Source organism: Chaetura pelagica, unplaced genomic scaffold (assembly GCF_000747805.2).
Source record: "Chaetura pelagica isolate M959 unplaced genomic scaffold, ChaPel_1.0 scaffold82, whole genome shotgun sequence".
Taxonomy (NCBI): Eukaryota; Metazoa; Chordata; class Aves; order Apodiformes; family Apodidae; genus Chaetura; species Chaetura pelagica.
This window is the reverse complement of record NW_009952990.1, coordinates 6,256,891-6,279,756: the sequence shown is the minus strand read 5'-3', so window position 1 is coordinate 6,279,756 and position 22,866 is coordinate 6,256,891. Positions and strand designations below refer to the sequence as shown.

The 22,866-nt window shown below is 40.2% G+C and overlaps 2 protein-coding genes across 2 annotated transcripts in view; both read left to right on the top strand.

The window, feature by feature from the left end:
* The window catches only part of LOC104387743 (sodium/potassium/calcium exchanger 1-like), a 5,209-nt gene extending 4,665 nt beyond the window's left edge, over positions 1-544 (top strand). The window contains exon 2 of the mRNA XM_009996527.1: positions 32-544. Coding sequence (XP_009994829.1) covers positions 32-544 — 513 coding nt within the window. The remainder of the gene's footprint in view (positions 1-31) is intronic.
* A 72-nt stretch (positions 545-616) lies between these two features.
* The window catches only part of NDUFS6 (NADH dehydrogenase (ubiquinone) Fe-S protein 6, 13kDa (NADH-coenzyme Q reductase)), a 119,316-nt gene continuing 97,066 nt past the window's right edge, over positions 617-22,866 (top strand). The window contains exon 1 of the mRNA XM_009996526.1: positions 617-694. Within this exon, the coding sequence (XP_009994828.1) occupies positions 617-694 (78 nt within the window). The remainder of the gene's footprint in view (positions 695-22,866) is intronic.

The window sequence follows — 22,866 nt, the reverse complement described above, 5'->3', positions numbered from 1 at the left end:
GGGTGAGGATGAGGATGAGGCTGAGGGTGAGGATGAGGATGAGGATGAGGCTGAGGATGAGGCTGAGGCTGAGGGTGAGGATGAGGGTGAGGCTGAGGGTGAGGATGAGGGTGAGGCTGAGGGTGAGGATGAGGGTGAGGCTGAGGGTGAGGATGAGGGTGAGGCTGAGGGTGAGGATGAGGGTGAGGCTGAGGGTGAGGATGAGGGTGAGGCTGAGGGTGAGGATGAGGGTGAGGCTGAGGGTGAGGATGAGGGTGAGGCTGAGGGTGAGGATGAGGGTGAGGCTGAGGGTGAGGATGAGGGTGAGGCTGAGGGGGAGGATGAGGGTGAGGCTGAGGGTGAGGATGAGGGTGAGGCTGAGGGTGAGGGTGAGACTGAGGATGAGGCTGAGGATGAGGGTGAGGATGAGGATGAGACTGAGGATGAGGCTGAGGATGAGGGTGAGGATGAGGATGAGACTGAGGGTGAGGCTGGAGTGGGGCTGTCCCCAGAGGCGGGGGCGGCTGAGGGGAATTTAAAAATCGTAATTAAAACACAAGGGTGAAGGGGTGTCTGTGTGAGGTGGGCAGAGGTGGTTCTTGCTTGGGCGCTCGAGCGGTAGCGGCAGCAACGATCGATGGTCTCGAATGGACGTGCCCGGCCGGACCTGCGGGGAGCTGCGCTCGCATCGCGCTGCCGGGTCTCTGTCGAGGCTGTGGGGAACCTGCTTCTCCAAGCTCACCTAGGCTTCGTTTTTTATTATTTATTTTTTAATGGAGAGTCTAGCTAATTTGCACCCTATGAGCTTGAGAGAGTTGGCTAAATCGTTAAGTTCAGGGTTTAAAAAGTCTTTACATAGAACGTAAGTTACCGGGAAATGGAGAAGCACTTGGGTTTTGCCTGTTCTCAAAAGATCAAGCGGAACGACCTGCACAACTCTTGGCTGTTTAACATCAACCACAGGCAAGATAGTGGAAAGAAGATGTAAGCTGTTTGATAAGGAAAATGTATGATGTCCTTAATATCTATCATCCCACAGGTCTTACAAGGCGATTCTGATAGCCCTACGCAGTGAGATCTGAAGGTGAACTGAAGAAAGTAACCGCAAAAGCATCATGACTCTGTTCCTAATCGTTAGGCTTACAACTGCAAAATGGTCTCTAGTCCTCTGGTTAATAACACTTGTAAGTCTAGTGGCTAAGGCTGTTAAACAATGTGTTAAACAGAGAAGCAGCTTCTGACTTTCAGAGGTTAATCCTCATGATACTGTGGTTTGCAGGTTCCTGCAGGCTCGGTGTCTTTCAAGATCCAAAATAAACTCACTGTTCAGGTCCGCGGATGCGCTAAATGGTAACCTAGTAAACTACTGTAAGAGCAACTGCAATGTCAGCCGGGCTGCTTAGAAAAATTAGCACTTTCAATCAGGCTTTTACAGCCAAATGAGTACATATTCTCCTAGAATACAAGCCATGCCTCTGGAACGAGAGCTTGTGTCTTGGAAAAGATTGTCTAAAAACAATTTCCAGTAAACTATTGCAGATAAGGTCCTAGTACAACGTGTCCAGTGTGACCTTTGGATGTACTACCTGGATTAGTGTACAGGAAATCACTTACTGTATCTATTAATGAGCCTGAAAGTAGAACAAGGTGTGTAGCTGATACAAAAGATCAGGTGGTACAGAAAATACCTGCCAAATATTACAGGACTGGAGGAAATATCTTACAACAATACATTAAAAAAGCTACATCAATTTAATTTGTCAAAAAGATCTGTAAGAGTTGGCTTTGGTGCAGTGTTCAAATGCCTTCACAAGCAAAAATTACTATATACTGAAGCTTTTTAAAATGGTATAAAAAACATGTAAGATTAATCAGTGCTGGGGAGTGAGGTAACCTAATGCAAATGTAATGGTTTTAATCATAAACAAGCTCCTTGGTTCAGTTTGGGACTTGCAATAAGACAGAGTATGTGATCCAGTGATCCCTTTTAACCTTAAACTCTCAAAAGTATTTTAGCTGCATTCCAAACGGTTTGGCTGCCCTCTCCTTTGCCCCCTCTTCAGTGACTTCAAGCCAGTGCTTAGTTCAGCCATACGGGGCTGATTTCACTAATAAACAACAGATTTTGTGAGGAATGAAGCTGAGGCTGCCTTGAACGGGGCCTGCACACTGCGTGGCCAGGGAGAGCTTTGTGGCAGCTCCCAACAGGGACCTGCCTGGCTCACCAGCAGGTAGAAGCTGTCCTGTCAGGCCGGTGGGCAGGAGATGGTGGCCACCAGCCACCCAGCACGCAGTGTGTCAGAGAGCTCCAGCACATGCACTCGTTCCCTGTCTGGCAGGCGTAGGACACAAGATGCCATTGAGGGTATTGGAACAGGTTCAGGTGTGAGATGCAAACATGCTTCTTTAGTTCTCTAGTTGTGTTTTAGTAGTTTTCTCAAGTCACTTTCCAAAATTATGTAAGACTGTTATTAGGTACATCAGAGTTTTTTGTAGCATCTTCCGGAATTGTAAAATCTAGCATAGTATTAGACATCTGCCTGAATGTTTAACATTTACATCTGCCTGAAGGTTTAACATTTAAACCTTCACTGTTAGAGCACCTGTTTTGTATTACTGAGTGCACAAGGATTATTCTAACTTTTCATTACTGTTTTCTTTGGTCTAGCCTATTATTTTCTAATTGCCTCTTCTGTACCATCTGAAAAACTTTCCAGGAGATTTTGTACTTTTATAGAACTCATTTGTTGGGTAGGAATAATGTTCCAAGAGCTGTAATTTGATGGCTATCTTTTGGATTGTTTGAGAGTCTCTATGAACATACACAAACTCTTAGGAGGCTAACAAGTGCCTCCCTCGATTTTGGTTCTCATTTGTTTTTTTATAAAATTCTGCTGTGATCAGTATAACTTAAGAGGAATAAGTTAAAATGTCCAGCCTAGCATGATTAAATGTCAGGAATGTCTTTCCCCAGCTCTGTAGAACCTTTAATCTGAAATTGTAAAAATACAGATCTAACCCCTGTTTCTTATAAAAGAAAATTATCTGGTGAAAAAGCTGAGCATCAGCCCTGGAATAGAGGTGATCCCATAGCAGGGATGGAATGGGGAAGGCAGGCTGGGAGTCTGCGAGCAAACCAGTTGGGTTTGCATCCCACCAGGGACGCATGATGAGACTTGCTCCTGGGGGTAAGACTGTACAAGTGTGTGTAAAAAAGGGGCAGTAATTCACACTTACAATATGTAGTATGATATACTTACTTATCTTGTTTATTTTTTTTGAATTAATTTGGACGTTGGATAAAGTAGGACTATAATATTGGAGTTTGATTGCTACTTTTCTGTGCATATCACAAACCAGCAGTAACTATGATATTGCTGTCAAGGCTGGCATATGTTACATAGCTCATCTATTACGGACTTAAGGACAGAAGAAGAGGTGACGATTTTATTGCAGGATTTATGAAATCTACCTTGCTTCACAAGAAAATGTGTAATACATTATGTTGGATGTAAGTGTATTATGATAAAATTGGAAAAGGAAATGTTGAAGCTGACTGTCGTAAGAATAAATTGCAGTAAGCTCTCAAATAATCTCCTCAGGGGAGCTGTGGACCCTGAAACCATTAAAATGAGACTGCACAAACATGTAAGTGCCATTCTTCCCTGGTGTACAGAGCTCTAATTGGTCCTTTCTGTCATTCATTGATATGATTCATAGGGAACTGTAAAAATAAGAGGGCTCACATATAGAGCACATACAAATGTTAGTTACGAAATACGCTTCTCTGAGCCCTAAAGTAGGAAAAGGAGTAGTCAATATTTAACTGCTGAACTGAAGTGGTTTTTTTTCTAAAAGAAATCAAATAAGTGCTCATAAAAACCAAATATGTTGACCACAGTGCTGAACTTTATTTAAAAATAAAACATTATTGCCTGGGAAAAATCCTTGCTTTGATTTTTATGATAGTTCTTGACCGTGATGGCCATTTGGCAGAGTCAGCTGATGGCTGTTGAAGCATAGTTCAGGTACACCTCCACCCTTAAGAGAACTTTTTCTACAGTTGATTTAACATGTTCTATAATCTTTCTTTCTTTCTTTCTTTCTTTCTTTCTTTCTTTCTTTCTTTCTTTCTTTCTTTCTTTCTTTCTTTCTTTCTTTCTTTCTTTCTTTCTTTCTTTCTTTCTTTCTTTCTTTCTTTCTTTCTTTCTTTCTTTCTTTCTTTCTTTCTTTCTTTCTTTCTTTCTTTCTTTCTTTCTTTCTTTCTTTCTTTCTTTCTTTCTTTCTTTCTTTCTTTCTTTCTTTCTTTCTTTCTTTCTTTCTTTCTTTCTTTCTTTCTTTCTTTCTTTCTTTCTTTCTTTCTTTCTTTCTTTCTTTCTTTCTTTCTTTCTTTCTTTCTTTCTTTCTTTCTTCCTTTCTTCCTTTCTTCCTTTCTTTCTTTCTTTCTTTCTTTCTTTCTTTCTTTCTTCCTTCCTTCCTTCCTTCCTTCCTTCCTTCCTTCCTTCCTTCCTTCCTTCCTTCCTTCCTTCCTTCCTTCCTTCCTTCCTTCCTTCCTTCCTTCCTTCCTTCCTTCCTTCCTTCCTTCCTTCCTTCCTTCCTTCCTTCCTTCCTTCCTTCCTTCCTTCCTTCCTTCCTTCCTTCCTTCCTTCCTTCCTTCCTTCCTTCCTTCCTTCCTTCCTTCCTTCCTTCCTTCCTTCCTTCCTTCCTTCCTTCCTTCCTTCCTTCCTTCCTTCCTTCTCCCTCCCTCCCTTCCTCCCTTCCTCTCTTTCTTCCCTTTCTTTCTTCCCTTTCTTTCTTTCCATGCCTGCCTGCCCTCTTTCAGCCTGCCTTTCCTTCCTTCCTTTCTTTTTTCCCTTGATGACTCCCATTGCAGAACCATTCAGTGCTTAAACCAGGAAAGGTTTTTAAAATACTTGAAAAACTTCTATTCTGTGAAGAGGAGAATCAAGTGAAGTTCATGTTCACCTGTAGTACAGGTTTTGCAATGAAAATTTTTCTTCTGATTTGTGAGGAAACACAGAATCCATCTGATTTTCTCAAATCAGGAAAGGAATGTCTGGAGTTAGTGGCAGGTCTGTGGGAGGAACAGCCATCTCTTGTTTTGATAGTACTCCTATTATCTTGAAGACATCAGCCTAAGGAAATAAGAGACCCTGGTGACAAAAAAAAAAAAAAAAAAAAAAAAAAAGAAAGGATGGGACCTTCCTCATTTGAGAGTTACTAGGAAGCATAATTCAGGGTTTACAATCAACCTTAACTTAATGTACCTTCCACCTCAGGGTTCCCAGCGTTACAATTCACACATTACCTTGGCTTCAGCAATTGTGAACAAACTCATCAGCTACCATCTAATGATGGTCTCTCAGGGGCAGAGTAGGAGAAGATGCCATGTTAGGTGTTGCAGAGGCTTTGCCAAGTGCTGAGCAGTCCACACTCCTGGCACAAACCCTGCCCTCCACACCACTGGAAATGCTCTGCATTCCGAGGGTGAGTGAACTTCCGGAGCAGTGTGTGTTGATTGTATCCTTCCTCAGCTGATGAAAAAATTAGGGCAGGTCTTTCAAACAGTTATCCAAGACTGCAACAAATTACTCTGGGATCCTAGATCTGCCTCATCCTTGATCACCTGGTCGAGAGTATCCCAGTTCTTCTGGTATATTTTATTTCTCCCTTACTCTTCTTAAACTGAAACACAGAAGAAAGAGGCCATAGTGCTTTTCAGATCTAGACTAATCTTTTCTCAGCTGTTACTTGAAAAAACACATCCCTGTAAATCACCACACACACACGGTGTAAGAAAATGAAAACAGAACATAGATAAAGGGGACTAGGTAAAAATTCAAGTAGCACATTTTTTTCAGTGCTTTACTATGCTTGTAGCGCTCTATATCTGTGTTCATTTATTCTTCATAGACCTTCCTTTTCTTTCTCTGAGTGTCTTAGCTAAAAACACTTGATGTTTCTTGCCCCAACAGGAAAAGCAATCCTAAGGAAATAAAGCAGTCTCTCCCTGACATAAGATAAGCTTGGAAGGTAGAGAACAAAATCCTTGAATTCTTTTCTTTGACTTTTCGGGTACATCTATGATTTGCAAGTATTATATGCATGCTCATCAAATTCTGAAGATGTACTTAAGCTCAAAAGAAGCAATTTTTCTCTCCATATTTAAAGTCTATGCCCAGGTATACAGCAGCTAAAGCTACATATGACTGTCATGGTAATTCCTGCAAGTTGGAATACTAACTACCAAGTCAACATTTGCCATCTTCCAGACCACAGTATATAAAGTATATAAGAACATCTTAAGCTTTCTGCAGACTTCACACTTATATCTTTGAGCAAATATTACAATATTTTATGAAAACACCTTTTGAATGCCAAGACATTTGAACTTTCAGTTTGCAGGTTATTTTCTGCTCACTTGCTTTGAGTTCTCATTTCTAAGTTACTGTACGTGTTTACAGAGGTTTTGTATAAGGCAACATTTATTTACAGAGCACTAAACTAACATTATTCAGAAGATGAGTAAAGTAGGGTCCAAAAGATTTATTTTAGGAAGATTTGTGCATTATTCATGTAACAAAATCATAGAGATTGCTGATAAGGTGGATCAAATTAATATAAATGAATTCACCAGAAGCAGCCTTTGTGAAATTTATACCATGATCCAATCACATCTGATACCACTGTCCAATCACATAAAATGGTTCATTTAAATTTTCTGAAGTACTAAACTCTAATATTTAATATTTTTTAATTATTTATTTACTATAAGCTAGTAACCCCGGTTAAATATACAAAACATAGCATAAAAATATTTTATGCTTTTGAAAGTGCAAATAAGAAGAGCTGCCAAAAGATCTCTGGGCAAGGGTGTCCAGATTCAATCTGTTGCCTTGGGTGGCAGATTAAAGGGAGGCAAAATCACAGCCTGTAGTGAAAAGGAGACCATATGGGACTCACAGAGGTGCCAGTGGCTTTATGCCCAGCTCATGCCCCTGCCCATGCCAGCTGTGGCCCTCAGATGAGACAGGGCAAGGCAGAAACAGGCAGACATGTCCTTCATACCTGTATACCCCTCCCCACTCTGCTGGGGGCAGAGGAAGATGAAGTGTATGTGTTATTGGGGAGATCAGGGATACACTGACTGCTTTCCGGATACAAATGGATGCACAGGTCTTCTCTGGGGTCAGTAAAATCCAGGGATCATGTGAACTTGCAAAATGTCACTGTGCGACAGTAAGTGGTTTATTCTGGTTGCATTTGGCTTCCACAAACAAGGGCTGCACATGTATATCTGCCAGTCAGGATAACCCAGAGGCAGGGCAGGATGCAGGGAGAGCAGACGGCATAGGCAGTACAGTGCAGTAAGACGATAAAGAACCGCCAAATACAGACCCATTGCTTCAGAATGCGTCATTGACTGCGTCATCCAGTTGAATAACTCATCTAAATCTAAGCATATTAAGTGCTCCAGTGAGTTTATTAATGTGGGCTAACACCATCTGTTTGTGGATGCAGGACATTTTATCTCTCATTAACATGATGTAGCAGTTAGGTTTAGGCAGGCTCTTGTACGAGCTGAGTATCACTTAGCTGGTCTTCAGGCTACAAATGATTTCTTGACGCTGAGGAATGCAGTGGTTAGTTAATATGACTTACTGTACCTAACATTTCTGCAGCTTTTATTATATTCAAGATCATCTTGCCAGCAAAAAGACAATTCTTTGAATACAGCATTTTGTGTTAGTAACATTGCAGTTGAAATATTTTACAGTAGTGAGCCTGGATGACAAACAATAAGGATGGCGAATACATTAATTTAATGTGAAAATTTAAAACCCTGTCAAGTAGTAATAATTACTTGAAGTTATTCAATTATAAGTTGCATAGCCCTGTTCTATACTAATCTTGTACTCAGATTTTAATACCTTTTCATTAGCTCTTGCTGAAAGCAGTTGTGTTTTTTTTTAATGTCAGTTGTGTAAGGTGGAAAAAGATTCTGTGAAAAAGATAGTACTAGGTATCCAAATATTACTTAGCAGAAACTCCATGCTGGTGACTTTTGCTTTATTCACAGTGTGCTGTTGCTGGCTGGATCAGATTCTTTTCTCAAACCTTTGTCAAGGATATATAAATCTTAGAAAATCTACTCAGTGGCAAAGAGAATACTCATACTGAAGGTCTACCAAGCAGTCCCTGCTAAACAAAATGTCTTACATGAGGTTTAAGCTCGTCTGGTGTGACTTCACACAACTCCATCCACAACCACTGGTAACCACAGGTGAACCAGCAGAGGATTTGCTAAGAGAGCAGGGGACATGATTGCCCCTGTTTTTTGCTAGTGATACAGAGCTACTCATGTGCTGTACCTGGGAAGCAGTGGTAGTTGCATGCCTTCGTGGGTGATTGCAGCCCTTCGGTGGAGCAGTCCTGTCTGTATCCTTTGATTCATGTGCTGTGAGTCAGAGAGAAGAGAAACAGTATTCAGAGATGATTAATTTATTAAGAGGGCAAGGAGACAGTCTGTACAGAATTAGCTGATCCTCCCAACACAACATTCAGGCTCCCACTCATGTTTTAAGCATGCATTTACATGGCTCTCCTGTTTGGATTGAGCATGTGTCTGCCTCAGCAGTCCTTTGCTTGTGGCATTAGTGAAATGGCTGCCAGAATATCACATCCTCCCTTCATTAATGACTTTAGCCTTTAAGAGAGGTTTCAGCTAGAACACAAAAGAATATTCCACGGTCTGGAAAAAAACAGCTGGTAGAGAAATTTGGAGTCTGATGTACTCTGTGGGATTCATAATTACATGCACTTATGGAGATTTCTAGTGATGGAAGACTAATCCTGCAGAAAACAGTATCATAACAAGGTTTAATGACCGCAAGTAGAAGATAAAAGCATCTGGATTCAAATTAAATTGGAGAAGAGTAGATTTGGGGAACAGCTAGAGAACAGAAAAAACACTTGAGGGCTTCCATTCAGATGCTTACATCTCTCTCACTAGAAGTTCTTAGTAAAGATTAGATGTCTTTCTTAGTCATAATATAAATTAATGCAAAAGTTACTGTCTGTGATTTAGGCAAGAATTAGAAAGATCACCTTAGGTGGTCATGTGGTGTTCTCCTTGAATGGCCATTGCTCTAGAAATGGTGGACTTTACCTTTTTTACTAGGAAGTTAAACTAATGAACTGTGCCAGAGATCTGGCAGCAACCAGGGACTCGGGCAATGGTCACAGTCAGCATCAGAGAGAAAAAGCCAAGTGTGACAGATATCCAAGTTGAAATATATTTCAGGGCTCAACTGCCCTAGAAATCTCAAGTTCCATGTCTGTAGCATCAGTGAGACTGTTGTCAAATGAAATATTTGTGAAGTCAGGTAAGGGCAATGACTTAAAAAGAGTTTTCCTAGAAGACAGCCTTTTCTTCAGATGAACTGTTACTATAATGTAAACCATTTCCCCCTCCTTTTTAACTGCTTGTTCTGATTCTCCAGAAAGCATAGAAAAACTTTATTCCCATAACTTTGCCCATTTTGTGCCATCGACTAGCTGCCTTCTGATGTCTGACGTGATAAAGAGAATCTTCAATACTTCTTTTCCAAAAATAAACCATGCCAAAATCCACAGTATGCGAAGGACACCAGCATAGCTCAGCTGCCTCCATTGTGCTGCATGTCACATTTCTAGTAATCAGCTTATTCTCCAACTTGCAAGAAATACAGCTTGGTAGCCTATTAGTTCAGCAGAAGCTTTGCAACTGTGTAATATTTATTAAAATGTAATATAGAATACTCATTTCTATATATTCATGCATACAGATGTATACACCACACTTTCAGGTTTTGGTTTTGTGTCACTTACCATATAGGAACTGGTTACATGCAGGTAATTTGTCCCCACAGACAAAAAAGTGTAGTTTTATATCCTTCTGCAAAAGATACAGATCAATTAACCCACAATGTCTTGTGTTCTTCTGTGAACATCCCCCTACCCCTCCAAACCTCTGTTAAACTGGCATGTTGCTTTTCATTCAGGACTGCTGCTTAGTGCTCTTTCCTAATAGAAAAAAACCTGAAGGGGATGAACTTAAGTGTATTTTGCAGTAAAAATGCAAAATTGACAAATTGCACAATAGGCATTTGTTTTATTGGTGTATTTTTTTAGCCAGTCTTTATATTCTGCCACATTTAATCATAACTCACAGAGAGTGCAGCTTTCGGTTTCAAGCTTTTTCCTTTGGAGACTGAATTACTTACACACACAAGTCTGTTGGTAGGATGGATAGAATTTTATTATTGTTTCATCAAATTCAAATGCTGAGCGTAAGACCTCCCGCTGTTTGCTGCAATAAATGGTGTTTGGCTGCCATCTCTGCAACCAGAAATACACTGTGGCAGCAGTGGCTTCAACACCTCTTCTGTGGGACAGGAGAATGTGGCCTGACTGCTGCTGCGAGGGACATAGGCTTGAGAGGACATCAGGACCACTCTGACCACTGCTCCCACCTGTCTCTTTCTCTACTAGGTGCTCTGAGAGGTACCACTGGACATGGGAAAATACAAGCACAAGAGGAGAAACTCAGTAGTTGGGGCCACATCTCTGGGAGAGACAGTGTAGCTGTTTTTATTTTGGGTGATGCTTTGGGCACTTACTCTTCATGATGCTTTTAAGGACACTGCCTTACTAAGCACCCAGACATGCAATGTGTAGCACAGAGTCAAGCCTCGGTGTGTTAGGGCACAGTGGGCTACCCCCATCAGTCACAGTTTCACAGAGGGACATCTGCAGTTCAAATTTCTAGCAGCTCTGTCTGTCCCTTTCTTCTGTATATTTTGCTTACATGGAAGAGGCTAAATGGACCTGTCAGCTTCAACCATAGATTTCTTCATTTATCTGTCAGTGCAAATTTCACTGTCAGCCAGCCTAGGGCCAAGTTCAGCCACCCTCTCTTCTAGCAAAGTAATTACTAAAGGGATTTGAAGCCTAGAGAAGAAAACAAAATGCCTTTCCCTATTAAGAGTGATATCTGTAACTGCAGACTGTTCTGTAACTCTGACAAACAACAGAGAAATATTCTTTCTGCAAATAAACTCGGTGTCTTCGGTACATGAATCTCACCAGCAGCTCACATGAGTTATGTGGTGTTTCCAGATGCACTGCAACATTGGGTACTGCTCCTTCATTATGGCAGTGGGTGCTACTGTCACAGCGACTGATTTATCAACGGTGCTCCAGTTACTGCAATTGGAAAGAGGAAAATCTTAGAACCCAAAGAGAAATCTTACTTTAGTGAACTGTAGCAGTGCATTTTTTAAGACAGAAATTTTGTGTGTGCTGCCAGCTATTGGTCTGTTCCACCAGAGAGTGGTAGCTGTTTTGAGCTTAGGACAGGCAATTATTGCAAAAACAAACAAACAAACAAACAAAAACAAAACCCCAAACAAACTAACAGACAAACAAACACAAAAAAGGATCTTTGGGAAGGCTTCGTATAGACCTGTCTGCTCATTTTTAGCTTCTCCCATCTCGAATGTCTCAAAGGGTATCAGCCCTTCACATAATTGCATGACCTGAGCTGTGCAGCAGCTCTGACCAGGCTTCTGTGTGTCTGAAAAGCCTCAGTAGGACTGTGGCCCATGTGCACTGTGACTGTATGCAGCATGTGGGAAGTCTGGTGCTTTCAGTGACCGCCTAGTCTGTTTGCAAAGCCTGCTTGCTCCTTCTCAGCCTGGCAAGTGCAATGCGTCCAGGAACTGGCTGCAGTTGTTTTTCATGCACCCAGTGAGCATGAGACATTCACAAATGCATGTGAACCCAACTCTGCTGCAAACTGACAATGTATTAGACTTACCTATGTCTATATCTTTTTGTTCTGTGTTAATTCTTACCTTTCTTTTCCCATCTTGGGACTTGATGGTGCTTAAGTACTTTCAAAGTGGGCAGATTCAAACTCCTTGAGTCTCTCACTGGGAGATGCTTTTTGCTATCTTGAATAATTTTTGCTGCTCATCTCTGAAATGTCTCCAGTATTTCAACATCCTTCTTACATATGGTGCTGGTACCAGCTGGACTGATGAAAAAGCTGCCTTGCTACTCAGATTGAAGAGAGTACAGGGGAAAGTATCTGCAGATGTTACTCAAGAAATCAAAGAAATTAATGCCTTTTTTTGGAGTTCAACCTACACTACAATGTCTGCCAATAGAACATAAAAAGTGAGTGTCTGTGTGGAGCATTATTTAGGGAAAATCCATGGAACTATTCACGTTGGAACAGACCCTTGGGATCACCAAGTCCAACCATCATCCCTACTCTACAAAGTTGTCCCCTAAACCATACCCACCAACACCACATCCAAATGACCCTTAAACATATCCAGGGATGATGACTCAACCACCTCCCTGGGCAGCCTGTTCCAGTGTCTAACCACTCTTTCTGTGAAAATTTTTTTCCTAATGTCCAGTCCAAACCTACCCTGTTGCAGCTTGAATCCCTTCCCTCTTGTTCTGTCGCTAATTATCAGTGAAAAGAGACCAGCACCGTGTTTTGTTGTGGTTTTTTGGGGGGTATGTGTGTTAAATATGAAGATGGTAACCCAGAAGGCAATAATGGAGGACGTGAAAAGAATAACAGCAAATTAAACATGACCAGATATATGCACAATATATGTATGCATATGCATATTTTTTCCTAAAATGTCTTTCTGGAGGATGGTGTTTTTACATGAGCCTGCTTTGCAGAAGCTGTTTCAGAGGCATCTAGCAGGCTTTGTGAAATTCTGTGGCTGAAGGGAAAAAAAAAAAAAGAAAAAAGCATGAGGCAGAAAGGCCAGTCTGTACTATAGGAAGACTGGAGCCTGGACTCCGTGGGTCTGTACCTATGTGCCTGTCTGCCCGAGGGCAATAGACACTTCTGCAGCTTGGCCAAGGCAAGGCACCAGCTCCTATCTTGGGGGGGGGGCACGGACAGGAGCTGAGGGTTACCGGGAGCAGAAGCTGTAGGAAAAAGAGAAAGAAATTGAAATTATATTGCTTTTGAGTTCTTATGAGGCGTGAGGAATTAACAAAATTGCTGCAGCCTGGAGATCTAGGAAGGTGAATTCAGACCAGAAAGAAGTCACGTTTTTTCGTTCATCAGCCCATGAAACAACTTATTGCTCCCCTTGCACTGCAGCAGTTTAATCCGTTTATGGCTTTTCTAAAGCTGGGAGCACCATCTAGTGGAAACCTGTGCTGCTCCGGTAAATAATCAACACTTTCTCGAGGGTAACAGATTTCTTTTGTCTTTACACTAGAGTTGTATGCATTTGCTTTTATGTCTACAGACACAAGAGAATAGTTTAAGTTTAGCATCACAAATGAAATTCACAGAAGTGTTTTTATTCTATCCTCTTTCCTGTCTAGCCATCATTACTATCGATTTTCACGACCCTCGTAAAAGTGCAGCATATTCCTTTACACAGTTCTTTTAAAGTGTCATGGATTTCCCACTGCTATACTTAACATTTAGTGTTTTTACATTCATCTTACAGTACTGAGAGTCCTAACCAAATCCATTAGGCTCAATTTATGTCCCTTTAAATGTCTGACCTAGGACAGAGGGGTGCAGAAGAGTCTGGTATAAATCTGGAGTCTGTATTCAAACAAAAATCAGCAAAACAGAAGACCATAATAGGAATTGAAAATAATCCATAGAAATAAATGTTTGTCCTTCAAATTCCTGTGCTTTATTGGTAGTAGATTTTGACATTAAACTCTCAAAGCTACTCCTAAGACATCTGTTTCTAACATTTTATGAAAATAATTTTGTGCTGAGTTATAAATAATCATAAGTAAGCAAATTAATTGATCCAGGCTAGAAAAGACCTGTATGAATGTGTGATAAAGAAAATAATAAAGTTCCTGTACTTTTAAATTTTTTTCTCATAATGTAGTAAGGAGAGCACTTTCAATGAAAGTGCCAAGTGGCATATTTGAAGCAACAATGATGAGGTGCCTTTATACATAATTTATAAACAAAGCTTAGAGTTCATAATTGTAAGATGTTTTGGAGACCGGAAACAGGTTAAAAAAATGGGTTTAGGCATATTTTTGGAAGACAGGCCTGCTGTGTCTGTTGAACAGAGCAGTTCAACTGCAGCCCTGGAAATCTCCCAGCTGTTGGTAACTGGAAGCTGGTTGGATTTATCATTCTTAAAAGTCGTTGGACTGGTACAGATCATGGGCCAGCTAATCCATTATCCTGTCTCCTATAGTGTCTAAAAGCAGCTGGCTTGAGAATATTAAAAACAAATCTACAAATTACTTCCCCTTTAATACTTCCTCAGCTGAGGGTATTTCTTGAGTCTTCTGTGGTCTCCTAACAACACTCAGGACTTTCTAAATGCTATTGCAGCCTCCGTTTAAGCCCCACCAGACTTCTTCTCGCCACAGCCTCTTGGGTGAGAAGTTTCTCAGATCTCTTTGCTGCTGTGTGATGAGCCACTTCCTTTTGTTTGTGCTGAATGTGGCTGCTACTAAATTAATCTGAGGGCTTTTGCTGCCTGTACTGAAGAAGACAAGGAATAGCCAGTCTCATCTCCATTCAGGATACTGCAAAATTGCCCACTGGGAGCCCTTACTCTCCTTATATGTTACAGGAGCACTGCTCCCAAGATCTGACTCTCCTTGGTGCACTAGGGTGTGATGAAATTTTAGCTAATTCAGGGGGTGTTTCTACAGTGACATGAGGCAGACTGCTTGGGGCTGCTGTGGTTCTTTTCTCTCCTCCACCTCTTCTCTGACTCTGCTCCTGGCCACAGGCTTCTGTCTCCTTGTATCCTTGTAACAGCATTGATGAAATTCAAGAGCTGTGCCTGTAATAGCATCGTGGTCCCTGGGCTGTATATTCCTAGAATGAGCTGAGACAAAATCAAATGGGCTTGAAATAATAATTAAAAAAAAACACAGGTTGCCTAGGACCAGTGCCCAGCTCAGAAACTATCTAAGATCTGAGATGGCTCTGCAGGTATTTTGCCTTCCTACTGTAAAGCCTGCCAAGTGTGGGGTCCTGGGGAGAGGGCTAGGGGTTTCCAGGCTACCAGAACTGCAGTGTTTCCTAATGGCTCAGGCCACATCCCTGAAGCCAAATCAAATAAATCTGCCTTTGGAGCTGGATTCAGCCATCCCAGACTTACAAGAACATGATGGTACTACATATTGTGTATTTAGCTGTATCTTTATGAATTCAGTAACTAGGACTATTACCAACATTACCTTTTCACTAGCACACAAAAGCTTCTAGATCAAGCAGTTTGCTCGAGAAAGATTGGCAATCTCAGCACTAATATTTATGTTATCCTCCCGCCTCCCCCTTTTTTTTTCCCCTCCTTTGCTTCTCTTTTTTCCTCTACCAGACTCTTTGTTTCCATAACTTTGTCATACTTGCAATTTTTTTCCTTCCAGCCTTATGGATTCTGCTTGATATTATGTACTCTGCAGAAAAGAGGATGGGAAAGTCTATCTTTTGGTGGATTTGGTGTATCCAGGTCACTGATGTTGTTGCAGCTGAGTTGGCTGTCTTGGGAATGGAATAGTGCCATTTGAAACAGCAGCTGCTCCTGTCAGAGCCTCCAACCTTGTAAGTATGAATTGTGCCTGTGGCAGCAAAATTAATGGCTAACATAAAAGGAGAAATAGAAAGCAGGTGGCTTCTTGAAAAAGCAGCCAGAGTGCCAGGACAACATTTGTACTACAGAGCACATCATCAGCCATGCATTTTCTTTACCCAAAGTATTTTCTGTAACCTCTTTCTGTAACCTTACTCCCTATTTGACCCATGGTCCTCCCAAAGGCCCATCCATCAGCCTCGGAAACTTGATATTAAAGTATAATTAAAATGAATGCATTCAGACCTCTGTAAAAAGACAGAAAAGCTCTGCAATGCTGCATGTGTCTATTAATTTACATTTACTGTTCAGATGCTTATATTTTTAAAAGCAATTGAGTCATGAACACTCCTATCTTCAGAGGAATGTAATGCCACCATGAAAGGCAGCACGGAGTTGAAGCCTGCATTTTCCTTCCTAATTACAGTGAGTGATGTTTCTTCGTTGATCCAGCTCTATGTTTCACTGAAGTTGATCAAATACATTTGCAATTCCTTTTTCAGAGATAAGCTTGAGGGACATAGTTCAAGGAGGGCTATGAATCTGGTTTTGTGTTGTCTCCATTTTTTTTCACTTCTGCAGTCTGATCCGCTACACCAGAGGATCATTCCCTAACAGTGGCAGAAAATGTGAACCTTACTTTTTTCAAGACCTATTTTTAAAAAGCTACCTTTTAAGATAGGTGAGGTGAGTTACCTAGAGGGCTTATGTGAATAAAAGCTGGCAGACTGGGCTATCCATCTGAATGGGTAATTAATTCACATAAGTCTATGTTGTGAGATACACAGCGATACTACAGAACAAATCATTTGTAACGTTTTGTAAGTACTAAAATCAATGTTGTATGAATTTGTCATTTCAACAAAAAGTTATGGATTGTTTGTATTATAATTTCATCTTGTTAATGTAAAAGTAGGAATTTTGCTTCCTTGGCCTCTTGGGAAGAGAAAAACCAGTGTATCTAATTATCTGAACACTCAGGAACATAAAATAATAGCAAGTGGTGAAATTATAAATTTGTTGGAACAACTCCATGTTTTCTGATTAAACTCTATTTCTAGTGGCTCTCAGCAATCATGTTCCTCCTATGTTCATAGTAATTGCATGTGTCAAAGCTGAGGCCTTGTGTAAACTGTACCAAATGAGTTACAATTTTAATTTAGAAGGAGATAACTGTATTTGCCCCTGCAGGCAGATTGCATCGGGTCAGAAGTATAAAAACGAATAAGAAAGAGAGTAGGGAGGAAGCTGGAGGGCCTGCAGGTTAATAAGTAGAAAATCTAATAAGGCTTACATTACAACAGTTGAATTTTAGGGGAGGGGGAGAAAAAATGTAATTTGCAAACATGAAGCCAAACTGTTACTTGCATCTGATCCATGAGTATGAGTACTGTAAGCACATGGGTATGTCTTGCTTTTCTCTCTTTTATAGTTGAAGGATACAGTGCATTTTACCACTCATACAACACTGGTGACAAAATTTGAATATTTTTTTTTTTCAAAACTTGGAAGCTCTCAAAACCTGATATATTTTCATTATTTAAAAATACCTACTCAATCCCTGCAATTGTATTATATTTCACTTTTTTTTTTTTTTTCCCCTGGCTTAAGCAAAACACTGGATAATTGTCTTAATGTTGCATTTTGAAAAGTGTCCTCATAAACAATGAATTTCTTTTCTGTATCTAAACTCTTATTTTTTATTTGAAATTTTAATCAAGACTGTTAGAAATATGTACGAATATAGCTAGGCGGCTACAGTAATTTTGTGTATATTTGAAACTGATCACTTTAGCAATGACTAGATGCTGTCAATAATGTTGCTTATACTCTGGGCTGTGGGAGTTTTTTCTGCCTGACCTTCTGTGCAGAAGACTGGTAAAACCTAAGGGTTGCTTGAAAAGCATGGGTTGGTACTTCTGCTTTTAATTAAGACTTAATTTGTTCACAGCCTTGCAAAATTTTCTCTTTAAGGAGTCTGCCTGCCTCAAGCTGATTCGGTGTTTGTGCGTGTTTGTGCATGGAATAGTCTGGCCATTTCCCAGAGTGAGATTGCTAGCAGCAGCCTGTTTTGTACCTGTTAACATTTTCTTTATAACTGTTTCATTAAGAAGCCCTAGTTTCTTTGTGTTTTGGTGCAGGATAGTTAATTTGAAGACCGTGAGAGATGGATAATCTGGTACTTCCTCTGTGACCATGTTTCAGAGGTAAACTACCCTTCCTTTTAAAATATTTTGCCTGTTTAATAATGTGAGTATGCCAGCCTTTACCTTTCAGCCTTTGTTCATGTTGCACTTTTCACTGCTGGATTGAAAAGCTACTTAGTACTTGTATTAGTGTTTTTCCCTCATGGAGATAATTATACTGTGTAATCATTTCTCTTCTCCGTTTTCTCTTTGATAGGTTAAAGAGCTGGATGTCTTAAAAGTCTTTCTCCCACTCTTAGGCAGTTCTTGTGGTTTTGGAATGTTCCTTTGAACTTTTTAACCATCTTCAAATTATGCACTGCGGAAGACAGTGCAATGCTCTCACTGCATTTCTTTCTTTAAAAGAAAGGGTAGTCTCTGTGATTTTTACTATCTGTTGTATGAATTTATTCTCAAATGTTTTCTGCTCTCACTTCAGATTGAGATCTGCTCCCCCAAATAATGAGTCTCCCAGGTCTTTGTCAGAACCAATACAAACAACTTGCCTTTTCCATAAGGTCCAGGACTTCCATGCACACTGTAGTTGCATCTTTCAACCATTTTGGGCCCACTGTTCTCTGACAGTCTTTCTGGATTCAGAGTCGTGAAATGACCCATTCAGCCAAGACATAAGATGTTTTATTAACAACTTCAGGACAGAGCTGATGTGTTTGGGTTTTGAGTCTTGTTTTGTTTTGTGGGGTTTTTTTATGTTGTTTTTGCTTTGGTTCGTTTTTGTTTGTTTGTTTTCTTCTTCTTTTGTTTTGTTTTATAAATTTCTCCCTTCCCCACCCCCACTCCCCCCCCCCCCCCCCATATTTTTTATTATTCCCCCCCCATTGAATTGTATGAATTTTTCATTGTTTTGATAGCTTAAAAGCATTTTCTGAACATGTATGGATGCAATGTGGATGAACCAGAATTTGCAAAACAAGGAAGATGGAATAAGAATACAGGAAACACAGAAACATCAGTCTTCTCTCCACAAGTGACATTCATGCATCTTTTTGGGGTATGGTGCAGACTGGGGACTGAGGGGGGAAGTACACAAAATCACTAGATTTCCTTTTGTAAAGAATCAGTTCTGCATTACAGCGAAGCCAAGGCTTTCAAGTGCTACATGTAAAACTTCAAAAAATGTTTAGATCAGTGATTTTTTCAACGTTACAACAATTCCAGAAAACTGATTTATATAATCTAAATGGTAGCCTTTTCCAAAGCTTTCTTAGACTTTACATATGTCAGCCATGACTACAGACTTCAAAAAGCCTAAGGAAAGTTGATAAAGGAACACATTTTTCCCTGGCATATTTGCATGAATATATAGCAACACATCTACTTATTGTATCTATTTGGTTTTTTGTTGTGTGTCACTTTTGAGCAGGTTGACCTAACAATCCATCAAGAATATCAAAGTCTGTAACTTAATAGTTTGAATTTCATTCTGGTACTGATTTAATATTTGAAGAAAGATGAGAGGACAGTAAACAATGTGGGCAGAAATCAGCTCCTTTTTAGAGAGAAGCTTTAATGTTGTTTTGTGACAAAATGAACCACAGATGTAAATGAGCTCATGCATTTTAGATAAAGGAACATATTCAGACTAAGGGGAATAAAATCTATTATAGGCTATACGTTCCTTAGTAAACAATTCTATCATTTCCATTTCAGTCTCTTATAAAAAATACTCCTAGGATATTTTCTGAATGGCCGAAGGCAGATGGAAATATTTGAGTCTTATGACAAACAAAACTAGTTCACAGCAGAGTCACCCTCAGTGTTTTATAAACTGGCAGGTTTTTTGCAAAGCAAAATTCGTTACACAGAGAAACTCCCAGCTGCCAGTTTCTAGAGCAAATTCTTTTTTTTTTCTCTGCTCTATTACTCAAAAGCAAAAATGCCTTTAAGATGAGACCCCACATGAATGCATATAATCAGAGAGTTTACCATGAGGTATTCACAACCAGAACAACACGATAAATTACAGTTTAGCTAATCCTCTTGGATTTTCAAAGTGACATCGTTAAGTGGTTATCCCTTTCCATGTGGTCTACATATTCCTGTTGGATATGGACCTTGCATTTTCTCAGAAATAGTTGTCTAGCACTGGAAGCTGTTTAATAACAAATGGAAATAAGTGAATAGAAGAAGCCTTCTTTGAATTGAAACTTTCATTTATACATTGGAAAAAAACATGGAATAATCACATGCACAAAAACTTCTTGCATGCAGGCAGTTGCTGCTTATTTTGATATTAGTAGTTTTGGAAATGAGCATTTAGATAAATGTCCATGAGATGTGAATTCTGATAAAGGACAATGGCCTAAATTTTGTTCTCTTCCATTGTCTAACATCAATAACTATATTAAAGCAATTTAAGCTTTTGCATCAGCATGAAAAGTAAGTGGAATGCTTCTCAAAGGAATATAATGAGTTCCTTCATCCTACTTAATCCCGCTTCACTGCAACAGCATCCTACAGCTCTCATGCTTTTAATTACTGTTAGGGAAGCACACTTGACTTCAATTGCTGCTCAGAGCAATTCCCTGATTCCAAATGACTTTGCATGAAGTGGAGATCCTTTATGATTAACAACCACAAACAAAAAGTTATACTGTATCTATTTTCATTACTGCCTTAGATAGTTGTTTCTTTCAAATTTGAACTTCTCTTTGTTTGCAGGCTTCCTTTTTTTCTTCTGGAAAACTATTGTAGGACTTCATTCTTTGCATGAGCAAAAGTCAATTTAAATTTTTTTTTCCAAGATATCTTACAAAATTTGGGTAAAAAATCATAACTCAACCTTAAAAATATTGCAAGGTGGTTTGTTTTGATTTTCTTCTAAAAAAAACCATTTATACTCATTAGTATATTCATTTATAATTACATATGTTTCTAACATTTAAAACAATTGTAATATAAGCAGAATATACTATCACATTACAAACTAAGGATTTGAAAGATGTATTCTTTCAAAGTACACAGGTTTTGCTGTTTTGCCATCCTGTTATTGTTGCTGGTTTTGCCCTGTTTATGAGGTAGGACAGAAAATGTACTGATATGAGACCACTCGGAAGTATCAGATCTGGAGGTTGAGATGGGAGTGATAACGAAGAATAAAAAAAGGCAGCAGAGGTTCATTTCCTCAGCAGCAGCCTTTCTCCTATAGCCTGTCCCTTCTTTGTGTACCCAGGGCCACTGGGCACACACAGCCACGTTTTCCCATTTTGCCTTCACCGTCCCTCCAGGCTGACCATGGCAGTGATTGCTGGGGCAAGAAGCCAGTGCCTTTCCCTGTCTTCTGCTCAGGAGAGCTCCAAGCAGCCAGGTGTGCTGTCACTGCTAAAGGATACGTACACACCCAGAGGCAGAAAAAACACTCACAGTTTACACATAACCCTTTTTCCTTGCCTACGTGCCACCATCTGACTGAGTAAATGTCCCCGCTGTGTAAACGGCCATTTCTTTTCACTGCTGATTGATCTCTGAGCTCCCTGCACAGTCATAATCTGCCTGTATTTTCCTTCAGAGCTGCCATGGAAATATTGAGGAATATTATCCTGACAGCTTATTCCCAAGAGACTTTATTAGGAAAACCCTTATTATCAATGAGTCTTCATTAATGATTGTGTTTGGGCAACCAGCATTTAGCCACTTTACAACCAGTCTAATGTGGATAATGGTTTCTGTAGTGATTTTTTCTCAGAATGCTGTGCACTACTAAACAGAAGTCTTCAGAGGCAAAGCTTGCTTTTATAGCTATACTTAACACTAACACTAATATAAATAAAAATGAAATTCAATGCAGATGGAAACCGGATGCAGTGTGTTGTCATGACAGTCTAAAGGAATTCTTCAATGTCTGTTTTGTCATGGAGTCATCAGTGCCTGAAATCAAATTTGTTGACCATAGAATGAGTCACCAAAATAAAAAATCTGTGACCATGGGATTCTATATTTTTGTAAGAAAGTCCCCACTCCAAATTGCACTGCTGTATATAGGACACAATTTCATCATGCATGCCAAAATTTAAAGTGAAGGCTAAGCCATTTTCATGACAGATCTTCACAATGATGTCATGCCCTTATCCAAAGTGGACTGACTCAAACCACCCATTTGGATTTACCCCTGAGATCAAAATGAACTAACAACCAACGTCAATCACAGTGTTTGAAACAGTGATAAGGCTGGCAAAATAAAACCTTTTTTTTACTATTTTTTTTTCCCTGAGACTTTTCAAATACAGGTTACGAAGAGCCTAACATGGCAGACACTGCATTGTTGTGTTTTTCATAGTGTATATCCCCAATGATATCATGTGATGGAAAATAAAGATAAACTTTCAGGTACACAAGAACCTCTGTCCCCAAAATCCTAACACTTTTTTCCAAATATCAGTTGATCTAATAAGGTATGATGATTACATATCTTGCCATGCTTATGTCCTTAGATCATCAAAGGTACCATAACACCAAAGTCCTGTGTGTGCTGTCTGTAAAGAAAGGTTGTATAGCTAGTCTTTGTCTTTCAGTAACAGGCTGTGGGGAACAGTCCCTCTTCTTCCCCTCTATATAAGACTAAACAACAAATGCCTTTCAAGTCAGCAAAACAGGAGTGACGTCTTTTCACTGATTCACTCAAGGACAGAATGAGCAGGCCTCTTGCCCTACCAGATAAGTGCAGAGCAAAGAAGCAGCACAAGGGTTATAATAAGTGGCAGAAAAATAGACAGCAGGTTAAAAACTGCCTCTAACAGAATATGTGCCTGGCCAATGGTGATTGGCTAATTCAGACCGTGGTGCTTTCTGGAACAATGGTCTCTGATCTATAAGAAGAGAGTAGGATCTGCTCTCTGGGGGTCTCTGCTCGCTCTCTCTGCCTGCCTGGGACAAGACCCCACTGCAGCACCTGAATCTGCCTGAGTGCCACTCCGCTGCGAGGAGAAGCAGAGAGGGGGGCACCGCCCGTGCCCGCTCCCAGGGACCCTGCCTGCCCAGCCTGGACCGAACCGGACCGGACAAGCCTGCCCAGCCTGCATCTCCCACAA